The sequence below is a fragment of the Lonchura striata genome, chromosome 6 (genome assembly GCF_046129695.1).
Source record: "Lonchura striata isolate bLonStr1 chromosome 6, bLonStr1.mat, whole genome shotgun sequence".
In the NCBI taxonomy this organism is placed as follows: domain Eukaryota; kingdom Metazoa; phylum Chordata; class Aves; order Passeriformes; family Estrildidae; genus Lonchura; species Lonchura striata.
In genome coordinates, this window is record NC_134608.1 from 65218775 (window position 1) to 65236876 (window position 18102).

The following is an 18102-nucleotide window of genomic DNA, read 5'->3' on the forward strand; positions in this document are numbered from 1 at the left end:
GTGAGTGTATTCTCTGCTCATCTCCTGTGCAGAGCAGCCAGGGGTGCCCAGGGCTGTCCTGCAGAGCAGGGTCCTGCAGCCCAGGGCGCTGTGCTGGGCCAGGGACTCTGCTGCCTGCCAGGGACAGCTCTCAGCCGGCCCTGGAGCTGCTCCCAGTGCTGGGGGACAAGATCTGGGGGAAAGGAGACAGCTGGTAAGTCTTGCAATGTTCTCCTTGTGTGGTGAGGATGCTGCATTGTTCAGGACTGTTCCCAGCATGGCATTTAACTCCAGAACTTTTCCAAATAGATTATACAGGGAGCATAGCAAGACAGGAACTGCATAAATGGGAAATTTCTGCTTTCTTATGTACTAATCTTTGTTGCCTGGATGGGGAATTCCCCATAGATATGCATCTCTCAGTTCATATTGATAAAAAGAAAAGTTTTTTTTTCACATCTAAATAAACCAGGCAGTAACAGAATTCAGCACAGGGCCCCTTAGATGCAGCATCTTTGTGCTTTTTCCAGCCTGCTCAGGATTGCTCTGATGTTGCCATCAGAGCTTGCAGAGTTGAGCTGCTCCTAGGCAGTGCCTGAGCTGGGAGGGGTCTGCAGGGTAAAGCTGAGCCCCCAGGGCTTGGTTGGGCACAGGGAAGCAGCTGCTGGCAGGGACAGCTCCAGGCAGCAGAGCCCTGGGAAGGCAGTGGGGGGAAGATGCCCCTAAGCTGTGCTGGGATATTTAAAGTGCTGTCCACACCCAACTATTCCATAATTATTTTTCTTATAGATTCCCATGTGCAGCCACAGCAAATGTCCAACAGCAGCTCCATCAGCCACTTCCTCCTGCTGGCACTGGCAGACACGCGGCAGCTGCAGCTCCTGCACTTCTGCCTCTTCCTGGGCATCTCCCTGGCTGCCCTCCTGGGCAACGGCCTCATCATCATCGCCGTAGCCTGCGGCCACCACCTGCACACACCCATGTTCTTCTTCCTGCTCAACCTGGCCCTCAGCGACCTGGGCTCCATCTGCACCACTGTCCCCAAAGCCATGCACAATTCCCTCTGGGACACCAGGAACATCTCCTACTCAGGATGTGTTGCACAGGTCTTCTTTTCTGTTTTCTGTGTTGCAACTGAATATTTCCTCCTGACCATCATGTGCTACGACCGCTACGTGTCCATCTGCAAACCCCTGCACTACGGGACCCTCCTGGGCAGCAGAGCTTGTGCCCACATGGCAGCAGCTGCCTGGGCCAGTGCCTTCCTCACTGCTCTGCTGCTCACTGCCAATACATTTTCCCTGCCCCTGTGCCATGGCAATGCCATGGGCCAGTTCTTCTGTGAAATCCCACAGATCCTCAAGCTCTCCTGCTCCAAATCTTATCTCAGGGAACTTGGGCTCATTGCTGTTACTGCTGGTTTCCTATCTGGATGTTTTGTATTCATTGTTTTCTCCTATGTGCAGATCTTCAGGGCTGTGCTGAGGATCCCCTCTGAGCAGGGACGGCACAAAGCCTTTTCCACCTGCCTCCCTCACCTGGCTGTGGTCTCCCTGTTTGTCAGCACTGCAGTGTTTGCCTACCTGAAGCCACCCACGATGTCTTCCCCATCCCTGGATGTGGCCCTGTCACTTCTATACTCAGTGTTTCCTCCAGCCCTGAACCCCGTCATCTACAGCTTGAGGAACCAGGAGCTCAAGGCTGTAGTGTGGACACTGATGACTGGATGCTTTCAGGAACATGAAACTGTAGACCAATTTCTGCAAATAACTTTGAATAAAAGTAATCCTGGATACTTCTTGTTGTTTTGGTCTTGGAGGTTCTTTTTCTTTGTTTTACAGTTTAATTTTGTACACAAAGAAATGTTACTCCTTGTGCCATTTCTCATTTTTTTTTCCCTCCACCTTCCCAGTGGCCACAGACTGTGTCAGTGAGTAGCTGTGCTCTTGGCTGCTTTAAAGGAACTAAAGGATCTCCCAGCACAGTTTTCTGCAGAGATGCCCTTTTGTTGCCTTCTCTGGAGCTGCAGCAGCAACGTCTGTGTGCAGAGCTGGGGCAGATCAGTGCTGGCACAGCAGCTCTGCTCCTGCTGGCCACACCATTCCTGATCCAGGTCAGGAGCCATTGGCCTTCTTGGCCAACTGGGCACACTGCTGGCTCATGTCCAGCCTGCTGTCCATCAGTCCCTGCAGGTCCCTTTCTGCCTGGCTGCTGTCCAGCCCCTCTGTCCCCAGCCTGTACCGCTGCAGGGGTTGTTGTGGCCAAAGTGCAGGACCCGGCACTTGGACTTGTTAAACCTCACCTTGTTGGATTTGGGCCCTGGATCCAGCCTGTCCAGGGCCCTGTGCAGAGCCCTCCTAGCCTCCACCACATCAACACTGCCATTCAGCTTGGTGTCATCTGCAAAATGTCCTTGGTTCCATGGGCCCCTCAGAGTCACAATGTCAATTTGGTTACACCAGGCCCTGCACTGTCACACTGGTCTCCTTGGTTCCATGGGGCCCCAAAATGTGACAATGGACTCCTTGGTTCCATGGGGTTCACAGTGTCACAATGTTCTCATTGGTGCCGCAGTTTCACAGTGGCCCCTTGGTTCCATGGGGCCCCAGGGTGGCACAAAGGTCCCATGGTCACACGAGGTCCCACACTGTCACAATGCTCTCTGTGCTTCCACAAGTCCCCTCAGTGTCACAATGGACTCCTTGTTTCCACGAGGCCACACAGTGTCACAAGAGCCTTCCAGATTCCCTGAGGCCCCAGAGTGTCACAGTGGCCCCTTGGTTACACAAGGTCCTGCAGTGTCACAATGTCCCCTTGGTTCCAGGAGGCCCCGCAGTGTCAGAACAGCCCCTTGGTTCCCCTGGGCCCTGGACTCTCCCAATGCTCTCCTTGGTTTGGCAGTGTCACAGGGGTGAAACCCCTCGGTCACACGAGGCCCCGCAGTGTCACCATGGCCTCTGTGGTTCCACCAGGACCCAGTGTCACGGGGACTCCCTGGTTCCATTTGGCCCCAGAGCACCACAATGGAGCCCTGGTTCTATGGGGCTGCACAGGGTCACCATGGTCCTCTTAGTTCCATGAGGCCCTGCACTGTCACAATGGCCTCAGAGTGTCCCAATCACCACAAAATGACAGAATCAAATAGGCTGGAAAAGACCTTTGGGATCATCAAGTCAAACCAATGCCCTAATACCGCCTTGTCACCCAGACCATGCCACTGAGTGCCACTGGAGAGGGACAGTGACTCTGCCACCTCCCCCCTGGCCTGCCCATTCCAATGCCCACTCACCCTTTCTGTGAAGAACTTCTTCCTGGTGTCCAGACTAAACCTCCCCTGGTGCAGCTGAAGGCTGTGTCTTCTTGTCCTGCCCTCCAGCAGATCCACACTCACACCCAGTTTGGTGTCACCTGCAAATCTGGGGATGGTGGGCTCGATCCCCTCACCCAGACCATCGGTGAAGATGTTAAACAGGGCTGGGCCCAACACAGATCCCTGGGGACAGCACCAGGGACTGGACACCAGCTGGGTGCAGCACCATCCCCACCCCTCTCTGGGCCCAGCCTTCAGCCAGCTCTTCCATCTCCCAGCCAGGAGGGAACCTGCCCAAGCCATGGGCTGCAGCTTTTCCAGGCAATGCTGTCACAGACAGTGTCCAAGGCTCTGCTGAAGTCCAGATGGACACATCCACAGCCTTTCCCACACCCACAGGTGGGTCACCTGGTTATAAAAGGAGATCAGGTTGCTCAGGCAGGACTTGCCCCTCTTAAATCCACGCTGGCTGGCTATGACCCCTCGGCCATCCTGTGGGTGCCCTGTGGTGACTCTCAAGGTGATCTGTTCCATAACCTTGCTGGGCACCGAGGTCAGGCTGACAGGCCTGGAGCTCCCCAGATCCTCCTTCCAGCCCTTCTTGGGGATGGGCTCACACTGGCACCTCCAGTGCTCTGGGACCTCCCTGGTGAGCCAGGACTGATGGTAAATGATGGGGAGCAGCTTGGGGAGCTCATCCACCAGCTCCCTCATCCCCCTAGGATGGATCCCATCTGATCCCATACATCTGTGAGCATCTAAGTGGCTCAGCAGGTCACCAGCTGCTTCCACCTGGATTACAGGGGACTGTTCTGCTCCCTGTGTCCATCTACCAGCTCAGGAGAACTCTTGTCCTGAGGACAATCTCTCCATATATTGAAAATTGAGTCAAACAAGGTGTTAAGTACCTCAGCCTTTCCCTTATCTTTAGTTACTCTATTTTCCACTGCATCCAATAAAGAGTAGAGGTTCTCCTTATACCATGTTTTGCTATTAATCATAGACACGTTTGTTATTATTTTTCACAGAAGTGGCCAGGTTAATCTTTAATTGAAATTTCACCTCTTTCCTTTTCTCTTTCTGCATGATGTAACAACCTCCTTAAACACTTGCTAAGTTGCCTGACCTTCTGTCCAAAGTTAATGCTCTCTCTGCTTTCCCCTGAGTTCCCACAAAAGCTCCATGGGCAGTCAGGACAGTGAATTTCCTCACCATCTCATCTTTTGCCTCACTGGGACAGGCTGCTCCATCCTCCTTAGGATTGCTTTCTCAAAATGTGTCCATCGTTCCTGAACCCCTTTGTTTTTAAGGGCTCTTTCCCTTAAAAAAATTCAGTACCTGATTTTGTACTCCCCAAACCTGCATCCTAAATAGGCCAAAGTCTGCCCTTCCTAACTCCAGTGTGGAAGTTTTGTTGCTGCCCCTCCTTCTTTCACAGATCATTGAAAACTTGATTATTTCATGGTCCCTGTGCCCTAGGCAGCCTTCGAACCCCACATCTGCCACCAGCCCTTATCTGTGTGTGAACAGCAGGAGACAGAGCTTTCCTTGGGAGTGGAGTGTTACCAAAAATTGGGTAAAACAGAAAACTGCTTAACACCAGTGCAGCATTAAGAAGCAGCATTCTTTATTCAGCCGGATGCATGGGGGATAGCTCCTCCCAAAGCCGAGCATGCAGAGTACAGGAAAGTTTCTGTTCATTCTGTGTATTTTGCACACATATTCATTGATTGTGCTGGACTAAACACACATCTGATAATAATTTCCCCAGAATCATTAACATATTTCCCCTCCCCTTTACCCATGTGTTCTTCTGTCCTGGGGGTCTCTCTGGTGGTCCCTGGTGGTCGTGGACTCCAATGTTCCCATGGGCCTGGCTGAGCTGGCAGGACACAGAGGCTGGTGAACTCCAGTTCCTCTTCTCACACAATGGGCATTGTGTAGTTTCCATAGGAATGGGGTTTGGAGAACAAGCTCCAGGTGTCAGCTCACCTGGTGGAGACAATTTATCATCTGGTAACAAGAGGTCACAGAGTGGGCTATGACATCACAGAGTGGGTTATGTGAGGTCATTGAGAAGCTACAACATCATAGACTGTCCCTGTAACATCAGAGCTGGCTGTGATATCACAGGGCAGAAGTCTGACATCACAGAGCAGGCGATGAAATCACAGAGCTGTCTGTGACATCAGAGGCCATCTGTGTGAAATTAGAGAATGGGCTGTGACATCTCAGAGCAAGCTGTGACATCCCAGAGGGGCTGTGTGACATCCCAGAGGGGCTGTGTGACATCCCAGGAGGGCTCTGTGAGGTCACTGGGTTGGTCACTCCGCCCCAGGTCCCCCTCACAGTTTCTCCTAACAAGTCCAATGCTGTTCATGCCCAGCAGGGTCCCTGTCCCCCGGTATCCCCCCGGTCCCCCTGGAGCCACAGCCTCCACCAAAGGATGTTCCACAGGATCCACCCCAGAGCCTGACATGGGGAAAAGGGGCCAGGGCTGTGTGACCAGGACATCAAGGATGTGGATTATCCAGGTCCCTGTGGCCTGGGTTGGGTTCCCCTGGGCAGGAAAGATGCCTAGCAACTGGAGCAGGGTTAGGGAAGGGCCTCCAAGGTGAGGCTGGAGCCCTTGGGCTGTGAGAAGAGGCTGAGGGAGCTGGGCTTGTCCAGCCCAGAGCAGGGAAGTCTGAGGGGCTCCTCATCCCAGCCTGGCAGTGCCAGCGAGGAGGGGATGGAGAGCACAGAGCCAGGCTCTTCACCGGGGGCCTGGTGGGAGACAGAAGCCAATGGGTGGAAGGGGAAAGAGGGGAGATCAGCCAGGCCAGGAGGAAATGAAATGAGTCAGGCTGGTTTCAGCATTTCCTCAACACCAAAAGCAGCCTGACCTCCCTTCTCCATCCACCACTGACAGCTTTACAAATCAGGAATTGTTTGAGGTGTTTTGGCCCCACTCCAGGACCATCATCCTGTTACAAGGACTTAATTGTGGTTATAACTATCACAGAACCACATATCTCTAGAAGTAATTTTAGTATGGAACTCACCTGTGGATGGTGGACTCATCAGACACTGCCCTGGGTGTTGCACATAGCTCAGGGAAGAGTGTATTGTTATTATATTGTGTCCTGTTCATCTGTGGTCTGTTGGCCATGAAGAGAAACCTATTTGTGCCTCTCAATCTCACCAATTCCTGACCCACAATGGACACAAACCAGAAGAATTGTGGTTCCAACTCCAGTGGTGGCACTTGGAGCTCCCTCCATCCCCAGAGCAGGGCTCCATTGTCCAAGAAAGTCCATAGCAATGCAGGGATGAAGGAAACAGGACAGGCTGTGGGATCAGAGGCAGGGCATGGCCAGGGATTTGGGGTGGTTGTGAGCCCAGGGCAGGACCCGGCCCTTGGCCTTGGTGAACCTCATCCCATTGTCCTGGGCCCATGGCTCCAGCCTGTCCAGATCCCTCTGCAGAGCTTCCTGCCCTCCAGCACAGCCACACTCCCACCCAGCCTGGGCTCACCTGGAACTGCCTGAGGGTGCCCTCAATGGCCTCGTCCAGATCAGCAATAAAGAGATTTCACTGACCTGGCCCCACTCCTGAGCCCTGGGGACACCCTTGGATGTGACTCCATTCCTCAGCTGCTCTGAGTGCCAGGGCTTGGATGGGGGAATTGGTAGGTATGGGGTAGGGACAAAGTATGATTGATTGTGAGCTATGAAGGGTCTTGATTTTCATGTCTATTCCAACTGCATGCGAAGTTTGATTCAGTGTCATCTGGACATTGAACATATCAATAAATTAACAGAAAAAAACCCCAACTAAACAGGACCTACAAAATATTTTTTCACTGTCTTTTTAAATATAATGTATTCACTTTGAATAGGCTTCTGAAACTTGTCTAATCAACCACAAAAAATTTCAAAACTTAAATTATTCCTTGAGGCTTGGCTTGTTAAGGTGTTCTGAATGTTAATGAGCCCTGGAGCACTGAATTCCTGAACTGAAGAGCTGAAGGCTGAAGAAGCCTCTGGAGCAGTAAAATTCAGCAGCAGCCTCCAAGTGTCTGAGGATGTCAGCAGCCCCCACTGAGGCCATCCCTGCCCAGAGGCCCTGGAGGAATGGGCAGACAAGGAGAGCATCCCTGGGTTTGGGGCAGCAGAACTCAGAGGCACCAGCGGCTCCAGCTGGGAAATGGAGTGTGGGATGGGGCTGTGAAAGCCCTGCCTGGGCTGTGCCAAGCAGGACACACAAGCCCTGACCCCCATCCACTAAAAAACTCTCTCAAGGTGACATTCAAAAGGAATGACAATTATTTCTGTCCTCTGAGTTGGATGCACTGGAGCAATACTATCAAGAGATACTCAGGAGCTCTAAACAACAAAACAGCCTTTACTGGCGACTTTAGGAAATCAGAGAAACTTTGGCAAATGTTTTAATATGGCATTCAATCAACAAAAAAAACTTCTCAAGGCATTAACTTGGCCCATTCAACTTCACAAACTCTAAGCCTGTTCAATTTTAAGATAATCAAAATTTGCAGGAGTACAGAAATAGAAGAAGTAGACACAGAAAGAGAGAAAAATAATACTTAGAGAAGCACACACAGAGCTACCAACTACTGGATTCCAGCAATGTTCAGCTGGAAATTCCAAGAGGAGGTAGGGTCAAGATGTGTGCTTGCCTTGTGGTCAGCCTTAAATACCCCTTGGTCTTCCTGAGCCCTTCCCCCAGGTGGGACTTGGGGCCATTTGGTCACTCAGGAGCTGGGCTGGGGCTCCAGAGGTGGCTGTGGAGCATTGCCTGTGCTGTGCCAGGGACTGGCAGACACTGCTGGGCTGGGATAGAGGCTCTGGGGGGATTGGGGTTCCAGGGCAGGGCAGTGCTGGGGTTCCAGGGCAGGGCAAGGCTGGACCTGCCCCTTCCTCCCCCACACTGAAATGTTTCCAGCCAGCAATCTCCTCCAGTCTGTCACAACAGTCAACATTGGTGGTGAAATCCCAATATGGCCATTGACACCTGCAGGAGAAGGACAGTTCTTTTCCATAGGAAGGAAAGCCCCAAGCCCCAGTGAGAAGAGACCCTGCAGGTGCCAAGCTGTCAGGCAGCCCCTGGAGGTCAAACCAGCCAGACCTGTTCCATGTTCCCTTGGATCCTTGGGACCCCACAGTGTCCCAGTGGTCTCCGTGGTTCCCAGGCCCCACAATGTCAAGTGACTCCTCTATTCCATGAGGCCCAAAATGTCACGATGGACCTTTGGACCCTGGGGGTTTGCGATGTCACAATGGTCTCCTTTGGCTCCACAGTGTCACAATGGAACACTGATGACACGAGGCCCTGCAGTGTCACAATGGACCTTTGGTTCCCTGCAGCCCTGCAGTGCCACAAAGGCCTCTTGGTTTCACGAGGCCCCACAGTGTCACAATGGTCCTCTTGGTTCTGTGGGGACCCCCAGAGTCACAATGTTCTCACTGGTGCCATGAGGCCTCACAGTGTCACAATGCTTTGCTTATTCTGTAGGGCCTCATAGTGTCCCAAAGGTCTCCATGATCCCATGAGTCCCCTCAGTGTCACAATGATCTCCTTGGTTCCATGGTGCCCCACAGTGTCACAATGGCCCCTTGGTTCCATGAGGCTGTGAAGTCTCTTAATGGTGTCTCCATGATTCCATGAGGCCTTGCAATGTCACAACGGGTCTTTGGCTCCCTGGGTCTCGCCGTGTCACAATGGTCCCTTGGTCCCATGACACCCCAAAGAGTCATAATGGTCTCCACAGTTCCATGAGGCCCCACAGTGTCACAGTGGACCCTTGGTTTTATGGGGCCTCTCAGTGTCACAATGATCCCGACATTCCATGGAGCCCCACAGTGTCACAAAGGTCCCTTGGTCCCAGAGGCCCCACAGTGTCACAATGGTCCCTTGGTTCCATGGAGCCCCACAGTGTCACAATGGTCCCTTGGTTCCATGGTGCCCCACAGTGTCACAATGGTCCCTTGGTTCCATGGTTCCTGTGCTGGTGCATTCCCCCCTCCCCTTCTCAGGCCGCCCTGCCAGATGAGAAATGCTTGCTGGCCTCGGCCTTGGCCAGCAGCCCCTGGGCTCAGCTCCTCTGGAGCTCAGCACAAACACGCTCTGCTCCAGGCACTGCTGCTGCCCAGCCAGCTCCTGGCTGCTTTAGGAGCAGCCCTGGGAACTGTTTGTGTTCCCTCAGTGGCACAACATCCCTGTTCTCACCCTGCCAAAGAAAGCTGCTGATGCCAAGTGCGGCCAGGATGAAACATGGCTGGGACTGCAGCCCCTCTCTTGGGGCCCTACAAACAGCGCTCCAAAAGGAGCCCTTGGAGCTCTCCTGGGCCAGCGACTCCCTCTGAGTGGGGCCTCTCCGAGCCGGGAACTCTCCCGTTTGCTGCACTGGGGATCCCCAACAACGAGGGAGCCTGGGCGATCCCCCCACTCCTCCAGGCTCAACCCTTCCCTGCTGGGGAGATGCCAAAGCATCCCCAGGAGCATTTCCCTTTGCTCAGGGGAATTTCTCACAGGTGCCTCGCACTGACTCTCTGTGTCTGTGTGCACACAGGAGTGCCTGTGCTGGGGAAATGTGGCAGAAATGCTGCTCCCTGAGGGGTCTGACTGCCTTGGATAGCAGAGCCAGTCAGGCCTGTAGGTAAGGCTAAATCACAAGGTCTAAGCTAAGTGGAACGCTGCTAAGAGTTTTTCTTTTGCTAAGTTCATATGTTTAATATAAGTTATATGTTAAATTAAATATTGTTAAATGTTATTCCTGTTTTAAATTGCATAGTTATAGATTATAAGTTAGGTTAAATACTGTTAAGCTCTGTTCTTTTGCTAAATTGTTAAGTTTAATGTAGAAATCAAGGTAAAGGTACAAGGTAATTCCTATTAGGTTTTAGGTCTGTTAAGGTTTTGGGCCATATTCCTTTTATCCTTGCCCTCATTTTTTTTGTGTCACACACACAGGGGCAGTTCTCAATTCATTTCTGGTTTGATTGCCTGGATTTTGTTTGGTTTTGTTGTTGCTTTGTTTCCTTGCTGTGCCTGAAGTGCCCAGTCAGGAGCAGAGTGAATCTTGCCAAGGAACTTTGTGCTGCTGTCACTTTAATATTAAATCTGGTTTTTGCTGGGGATTTTTTCAGCGCTCTCAAGCCCTCGTTGGTCACAGGGTGAAGGAGCCCTGGCCCAGGCTCTGGCCCTGGGGGACACGGGGACGCTGCCGGGGGGTCCCTGTCCCCCTGTCCCAACCCCCATGGCTCCAGCCCCCGTCCCCATGTCAGGCTCTGGGGTCGATCCTGTGGAACATTCTCTGGGGGAGGCAGCGGCACCGGGGGCGGGGGGACTTGGGGGGACAGGGGACCCCGCTGTGCATGAGCAGCGTTGGACTTCTCTGGGGGAACTGGGAGGGGGCTAGGGCAGAGTGACCTCCCCAGTGACCTCACACAGCCTCTCAGATGTCACACAGCCATCTCTGTGATGTCACACAGCCCAGTCTGTAATGTCATACAGGCCCTGTGATGCTGGGCAGTTCCGGCGCCATCCCAGCAGTGGCCTCTCCCTCCTGCCCCGTTCCTCAGCTGGTGCCGCCCTTGGGGCACTGGGCCTTGTCTTCCTCTTCTCCCTGGGCATCCCCTGCCGCCTGCCCACCCAGGTTGTCCTGGGGAGCTGCTGCCCCTGAGCCAGGGGCTCTGCTCTGCTGCCTTGGGCACCCCGGGGTTCCCAAAGCACCCCACGGCCAGGCTGGACCCAGAATGTCACAATGTCCCCTTGGTTCCATCAGGCCCCGCAGTGTCACAGTGCTCCCTGTGCTCCCTGAGGCCCCACATCACCCAGCCCAGGCCATTGCTGTGGTTCCAGTCCCTCCCAGTATGATCCCAGTGATTCCCAGTCTCTCTCAGTATATCCCACTTGATCCCAGCATGCTCCCAGTCACACCCACTTCCTCCCAGTTGCTTCCAGCATAATTCCAGTTGCCCAGAACCACTTCTAGCCACCCTCAGTGCAGTACCAGTTGCTCCCAGGATATCCCAGTTGCACCGACCATGGTCCAAACTGCCCTCAGAATGTTCCTGGTCACTCCCAGTATGATCCCAGTCCCCCTCAGTGTTGTTCCAGTTCCACCCAGTATGTTCCCAGTTGCACCTAGTCACCCCTAGTACAGTCCCGCTCACTGCCAGTATGACCTCAGTGGCCCCCATTACAGACACAGTCACTCACAGTTGCCCTCACTTGCCCCCAAAATGGTCCCAGCTGTTCCCAGTGTTGTCCCCTCCAGTATGGTGCCAGACACTTCCAGTATATTCCAATTGCCCCCAGCATGCTCGATCCCAGTCACCCCAGAGTCCCCAGTATGGTTCCAGTTGCCCCCAGGATGACCTCACTCATTCCCAGTATATCCCAGTTACCTCCAGCAGGCCCCCAAGCCCCCTCCCAGCACCACAAATGGCCCCAAGAGCCACAACAGCCTTTCTCAGTCCAACCAGGAGTCCCTAAAACCCCTCCCAGCCCTCCATGGAGCTGAGTGGGAGAGGTTGGTGGACAGGAACATCCTCAGCAAGGGTCAGCTAGGACACTTCAGCAGCAATTTGGGCATATTGTGGGGAACACTTGGACTGGGCAGACCCAGGCCAGGGACTAGGACAGACAGCCGGAATTCATGGAGAACAGATGAGGTCAGATGGACCCATTCTGCTGGAACAACTACAAGAGCATGGCCATGTCCCTTGGCTTGGATGGTCCCAGAACAACCAAATCCTCCCCTTAACCTCAAATTCACATTCAAATCCCAGTAAAATGATTCAGCTTTAGATCTCTTTACTTGATTTCTTTATTTTTACCCCAATTCTAGCTGTTCTGATGGGATAAACAAGGAGATTATTCAGGTGGGAAAAGATCTCCATGATCATCCATTATTGCTTGATGCCACCAGAAGAAAAAGTGACACAGCAGGTAAGAATTTCTTGGGCTTTAAAGTCAAAGAAACAGCTCTTCCCAATTAATTTTCAATGTTGATCAGAGTCCCGATGGATTTTCCTGGTCTGTGTTCATCCAGGTGTCTATGGGCATCCAGGAGGATTTGAAGACCACTTTCCAGGTGTCTTCTCATCAGGGATCACAAGGAATGTGGGTCACCAGGGCTCTGACCAACATGGGTCTTCTAAAGGGGGATGGAGGTGGAGCAGCACACGAAGCTCTTCCTGAAGTCGGGGCACTCACAGGGCTTCCCTTACCTGTGCCTAAGTTGGTGTCGAGTCAAGTGAAAGCTCCTGGAGAAGCTCTTCCCACACTGGAGACACTCAAAAGGCTGGTGTGGATGTGCCGGTGCCTGACAAGGTGGGAGTTTTGCTTGAAGCCCTTCCTGCAGTCGGGGCAGCGGAAAGGCCTCTCCCCTTTGTGAATCCTCTGGTGCTTGCAGAGATCAGAGCTCCACCTAAACCTCTTCTGACACTCGGGACACTCATAGGGCCTCTCCCCAGTGTGGATGCGTTGGTGGATGATGAGTTCTGAGCTCCAGCCGAAGCCCTTCCCACACTCCCCACACTTGTAGGGCCATTCCCCGGTGTGGATCATCTGGTGGCGGATCAGGTGGGATTTCCGCCTGAAGCTCTTCCCACACTCCGAGCACTTGTACGGCTTCTCCCCATCATGAAGCTGCTCATGGACCACCAGCTCTGAGCTCTGGCTGAAGCTCTGCCCACCTTCCTGACACTGGGTGTGTCTTTCCTCCTCAGATGACCCTGGGCTGGTTTTGCAGCCCCTCCTCCTGTGGGATGTCTGGGGCTTTTCCTCCCCGTTGGGTTCCTGTGATGTGGAGCCAGTCAAAATGGCCTCTTCCATGAGGTTCTGCTGCAGGGATTTGTCCTTCCTGGTCTCCATCTGCAGCTCCTGCTCTGGGGGAGGAAGGACAAGGAGAGGATGGGATTTGCCAGAGGGAAGGGCAGGGAGATCCCCCGAGTGCGTCCCTTGCAGGAGGGCACCAGTAGCGGGGCTGTCCTGCAGCCGGGGGCCAGGCTGGGCTGGGAGATGGAACAGGAGAGAGGGGGAAAGGGGCACTGACTTCCTCCTCACCTGCCTGGGCATCCCAGGGCATCTTCCTCTTCCTCGCAGCCTCCTCCTCCATCTGGAAGATATTTGGAGATGGGAAATCTTGTTTTGAAAGGAAAACAAGGGATGAGCACAGTGAGTTTTGTACTGGTTTGAAGGTAAACCAGTGGGAGAGTCTAAGCCAGAATGACAATTTAATAGGAAAATTAAGATCAAAGCTATGATACAGAAAGACTGGTTTAAACTCACAGAGTCAGAATATAGCTTGACACCCTGATAATCAGGATGGTGGTAGCAGGATGATGAAATGGTGGCTGCAGTCCGGCTGGAGTGATGAACGTGATTCTGTTAAAGCAGTGGTCCCGTAGAAGGGTCTGGTCTTCCTCTGAAGGTCCAGTGGTGCTTATGGAGCTCTTCTCCTCTGGGAATGCAGCAGAAAAAGTGGTTGTGGTGTTGCAAGGGTGAGATTATATCCAGGCAGGAATGCTTGGTTCCTCCCCCTGGGCGGAGCATCCCACAATGGGATGATGTAATTTTATCAGTGCTGCAGTGACACTCAATGGCCCATTAAGAGAAGATGGCCCCTGGAGGGCGTTATCAGGGCTGAGCCATGGAAGAGATAAAGAACACTGCCCCACCTGTTGATAACAGTTTATGGAGATGGGGACTGAAAACACTTTTGGTTACATCTGACACTGTAACCGGAAACAGTGAGGCAATCCCTGCTCAGGGTGGGGGGTGAACACCACCCCCCTTACCCAAACTGGCTCCGGTGTAAAACCCCCACCCTGGGAAGGCCACACACACAGGGGACAATGTCACACTTGCCCTGTCCCAGGGGAGATCTCTGTCCCTGTCAGTCCCTTGTTCTCCCCCTTTTCTCTTTCTTTCCATCTCTCTCTCTACCTCACATTTACTGTTCAATAAAATCCACTTTGGATTTGGTCTCCTTAGCAGCTTAATTGTGGCAGAGGCATCTCTCCAACAATTTTGTTAACCAGATTGTGACATTATTTTGGCACAGTGAGTTCAGGGCACTGTTGTCTGACCCCAAGTGTGTTTGACAACAGCATGGTTCCCTCCTCTGAGGGGGTTTTGCCTCTTTCTGGAGGATCTCTTGGAAACTTGGATGCACCTTTCTCTGAGCAACTTATGGAAGAACTTATGAAGACAATGGCTCTTGTGGGTGGCCAGTGTAAAGATAATATTTTCTTGTCTTTTCCTGCAAAGTTTGTTAAAATCACTGAAAGAAAGGTAACAAATGATACCAGCAAGACTGATAAGTCCTACAAGAAGCCGAGCTCTAACTAAATTCCTGAATAACTCCCAAATTCACAGGTTTGGAGGTTTTGTCCAAATATGAGAATCAATATCTCCTTCGTCCCTGTCACCTTTGTCATAGCTACACAGCGCAGTCCCTTCCTTTTAATAATCTGTATTGGGCCAAATTTTCACTTTTCTTTTATTGGAACCTGCTAGCAGCTGAGCTGGAGCTGCATGGGAACTGATGAAACTTGGAATTGCCACAGAATCGCTTCTATTCTTGGTTTATTCATGTTTGGGATTTGTTTGCATTTCCATCACAAGTGACTTGTGAGAAAATCAAATATTCATCAAAGTACTTTATGCAGCGTTATGTTTGATTTCTGCAAGTTTATTTTGTCTGGTTCCCAGGGGATATTCAAGGGGTCTCTGTCCCCTCACCCTGGGGGATGCTCAGGGGGTCTTCATCCCTCTGACCTCAGGGAAAGTTTGTGCAGGGCTGGGGACCAGTGGCTCTGTGTCCCTCTCACCGCTGAGGGTGCTCGGGGCTGGGGGGGCTCTCCGACCTTCTCATCCTTGGGGAGGCCGGGGGGTCTCTGTCCCTCTCAGCCCTGGTGTGACCCCACCCAAACATCATCAGGGTCAGAAGGACAGAGCCCCCCACAAACCCCCAGAAGGGCTGAACCTGGGATTTGGTTTGGGGCTGAGGATTTAGGAAAGGGCTGGAATTGGGTCTGGGGTTGGAGTTGGGGCTGAGATTTGGATTAGAGCTGAGATTCGGGTTAAGGCAAAATGTGGGATTTGCTTTAGGGCTGAGGCTGGGATTGGGTCTGGGCCTAGATAAGTTTGGCACTGGGCTGAGATTAAATACGGAACTCTGAGTGTGTCTAACCATGGAGTGAGATTGAGACCAGGATCAGGGTCAGGGTTGGGACTGAGCACACACAGGGGGATGTCACTGCAGGATGTCCCTGGCATTGTCCCAGCCCTCCTCAGGCACATCCAAACATGGGGGCAGTTGGGTGCTCCAAGATCCAGGTGCTCCCATGCAGCCCCCCAATACCAGGTGAGCATTCCCTGAGGGCTGCCCTGAATGTGACCCTTGGGGCTCTGGGATCAGCCCTCACATCCCTGTGGGAGCAGCTGCAAACATGATGAGAGATTTTTCCCCTCCTCTTTCTTGTGGAAGGGTGAAGCCCAGCTGTCCTTTTCTCCTGCTGCCTCCTTCTCTCCTCAGCTGAGGATGTCAAACTCCCCAGGAGCAGGAAAATCCCCATTCCCTGTTTCCTGTGGCTGCAGCCTGGAGCATCCGCTCAGAATGAAGAACTTTCTGACAGCCCTGCTGAATGACACCAGGAGGAGGTTGATGAAAAAGTGAGGAAATTGTGTTTTGATTGGAAATACAAGCTACAAAATTATTTCTTTTCATCCCATTCATTTTCAGTCCATGGCATTTCTGTTTTCAGAGTGCTACCTTCTCAGCTGATTGTGTTTGTGTCCTCCTTTCTCTCCTGCCTTCCTTCACCTGCTCTGTTTCTCTCTCAGTGTCTCACTTGACCCAGGGCAGCTCTTACCAAAGGCCCTGCCCTGATTTAATTCCCAGTCCATGAGCTACAACAACCATGGGTGAAGTTATGAAGGCTGGCAGTGAAATGTCACTGTAGGATCTTGCTCCACTTGGCTTTTGGGTCCTTGTTAAGAGCTTTGCCTTCAAGGGCAGGAACATCTTTTCCTGTCTGGGAACATCTTTTCCTGTCTGGGAACAGGAATTCCAGCCCCTGGGAGTGTGTGCCATGGATCCCAGAGGGGCATTCCCGAGGCTCTCAGGGTGCTGCTCCTGCCGTGCCTCCCAAGGAGCTGTGCAGGGCAGGGGACAAGGTGCATCAGCTGTGTGAGCTCCCAGAGCACACAGCAAAGGTGGATTTGCTGGGCATTTTCTGGCACATTCACAGCTGGAAGCAGAGGGAAGAAGGAAAGGGAAGCGAGTCCCTGACAGAATCCCAGAACTATTGGGGTAGGAAGGGACCCTGCCCGCAGGTCCCAATCCCGTGAGGGAGTGTCAAGATCTGTTTGGAGGAGCAGGGTGTCATGATGTTTCATTTACCAATCCCCAAAGTGCAAAAAGGCAAACAGCAGGGGACCATCACTTTAATCACAACAAATGCACCTTTATTATAGAGTGCCAACAGCAAATGCAATAGAGGGAACAGAAAGGAAAGAAAGGATAGAAAGAAAAGGAGGGGAAAGGGGATTATAGGTACCAAGGCAGACAAAATCCTCTCTGGTCCAGACAATGACAATCCATTTTCTTGTGTCGGGGAGAATCTCAAAATCTTGGTAATCTCAGGGGTCTTTCATGGTCCTCTGTCTAAGGGGGGGAAACAGGCAAAAGAAAATGAAAGTCTATTGAAGTCATTGAGGGGGAACAGGTAGAATGAAGAATAAGTCCATTGAAGCTACCGAGGAGAAACAGGTCATGTTTTCAGCTGTGAAAGAGAGACATTGTCTTCTTAGTCCATCAACCACACCTGGGAAACATCTCACATTGATCAGGCCAGCCTTCCTCCCTGTGGTGGGGGTCTCAGTCTCAGTCCTTGGGAGGGGCTTCGATCTCTGTCTGTCACAGTGGTCACGAGAGAGATGAGGGGTCTTCCGTGGGAGATCATCAGAATTACCCCGAAGTTCATTTGGCCAAGAGGTGGGAAAATCCGTGGGTTGAGCAGGTATCATGAAGCCAGTGTGAGCGCGTAGAACAAGCCACTCCTTGCCAGGTCCTTGCCAGGCCCTGCTTGAAGCAGTGGTCTGTGGTGGTACAGCAAATACACCTGCAAAAATAATCATCCATCTCTCCAAGCTGGAACTCCAATCAGGGTCTCCAGCATCTCAGTCTCTGCCATTGCGGCAAACATGAGGCAAAAATGAGGGGAACTTGGGACCGTCTCTTACACAGGGTGCTGATGTCCTTTGAAGGGGAACGATCCCCACATGCGTCCAGCGCTGCAATAAACATACCGTCCATACAACTCCTTACAGGATTTGTGGGGATTGATTTTCTATCTGCGTTTCAGCAGCAGAGCTAGCAGACTAAACAGCACATTTTACCTATGTTAGCAAGCTGCTAATACTTCAAAACAGCACATTTCACCTAAATCCAAATGGATTTCTACCCTGTTAAATTTAACCTGTAAAATACCCTGTTTCAACGCCCAAGCACATCTTGGCTGAGAGGGACAGAGTCTCCCCCGAGCACTCCCCTGGCACAGGGGTGAGAGGGTGAGAACAATGGAGACCCCCCTGGGGAATGGCTTGGGGTGACCGGGAGAGAGACACCTCCTCAGGAATGGCCTGGGGTAACAGGGATAGGGACAGGGACAGCCCCTGTGGAATAGCCTGGGGTGAAAGAGATGGGGACAACCCCTCAGGGAATGCCCTGGGGTAACAGGGCCTAGGACTCCCCTGGGGAATGGCCTGGAGTGACAGGGAAAGGGACAACCCATCCA

At 52.4% G+C, this 18102-nt stretch overlaps 2 protein-coding genes across 2 annotated transcripts in view; both read left to right on the forward strand.

Annotated features, from left to right (window-relative positions):
* The window catches only part of LOC144246356 (uncharacterized), a 387512-nt gene that overhangs the window by 96335 nt on the left and 273075 nt on the right, over positions 1 to 18102 (forward strand). The window lies entirely within an intron of this gene.
* Positions 792 to 12729, forward strand: LOC144246410 (olfactory receptor 14C36-like). Its single transcript, XM_077783808.1, has 4 exons — positions 792 to 1727; positions 11571 to 11643; positions 11687 to 11825; positions 12711 to 12729. The coding sequence occupies exons 1-4, from the start codon at positions 792 to 794 to the stop codon at positions 12727 to 12729; spliced, it is 1167 nt and encodes a 388-aa protein (XP_077639934.1).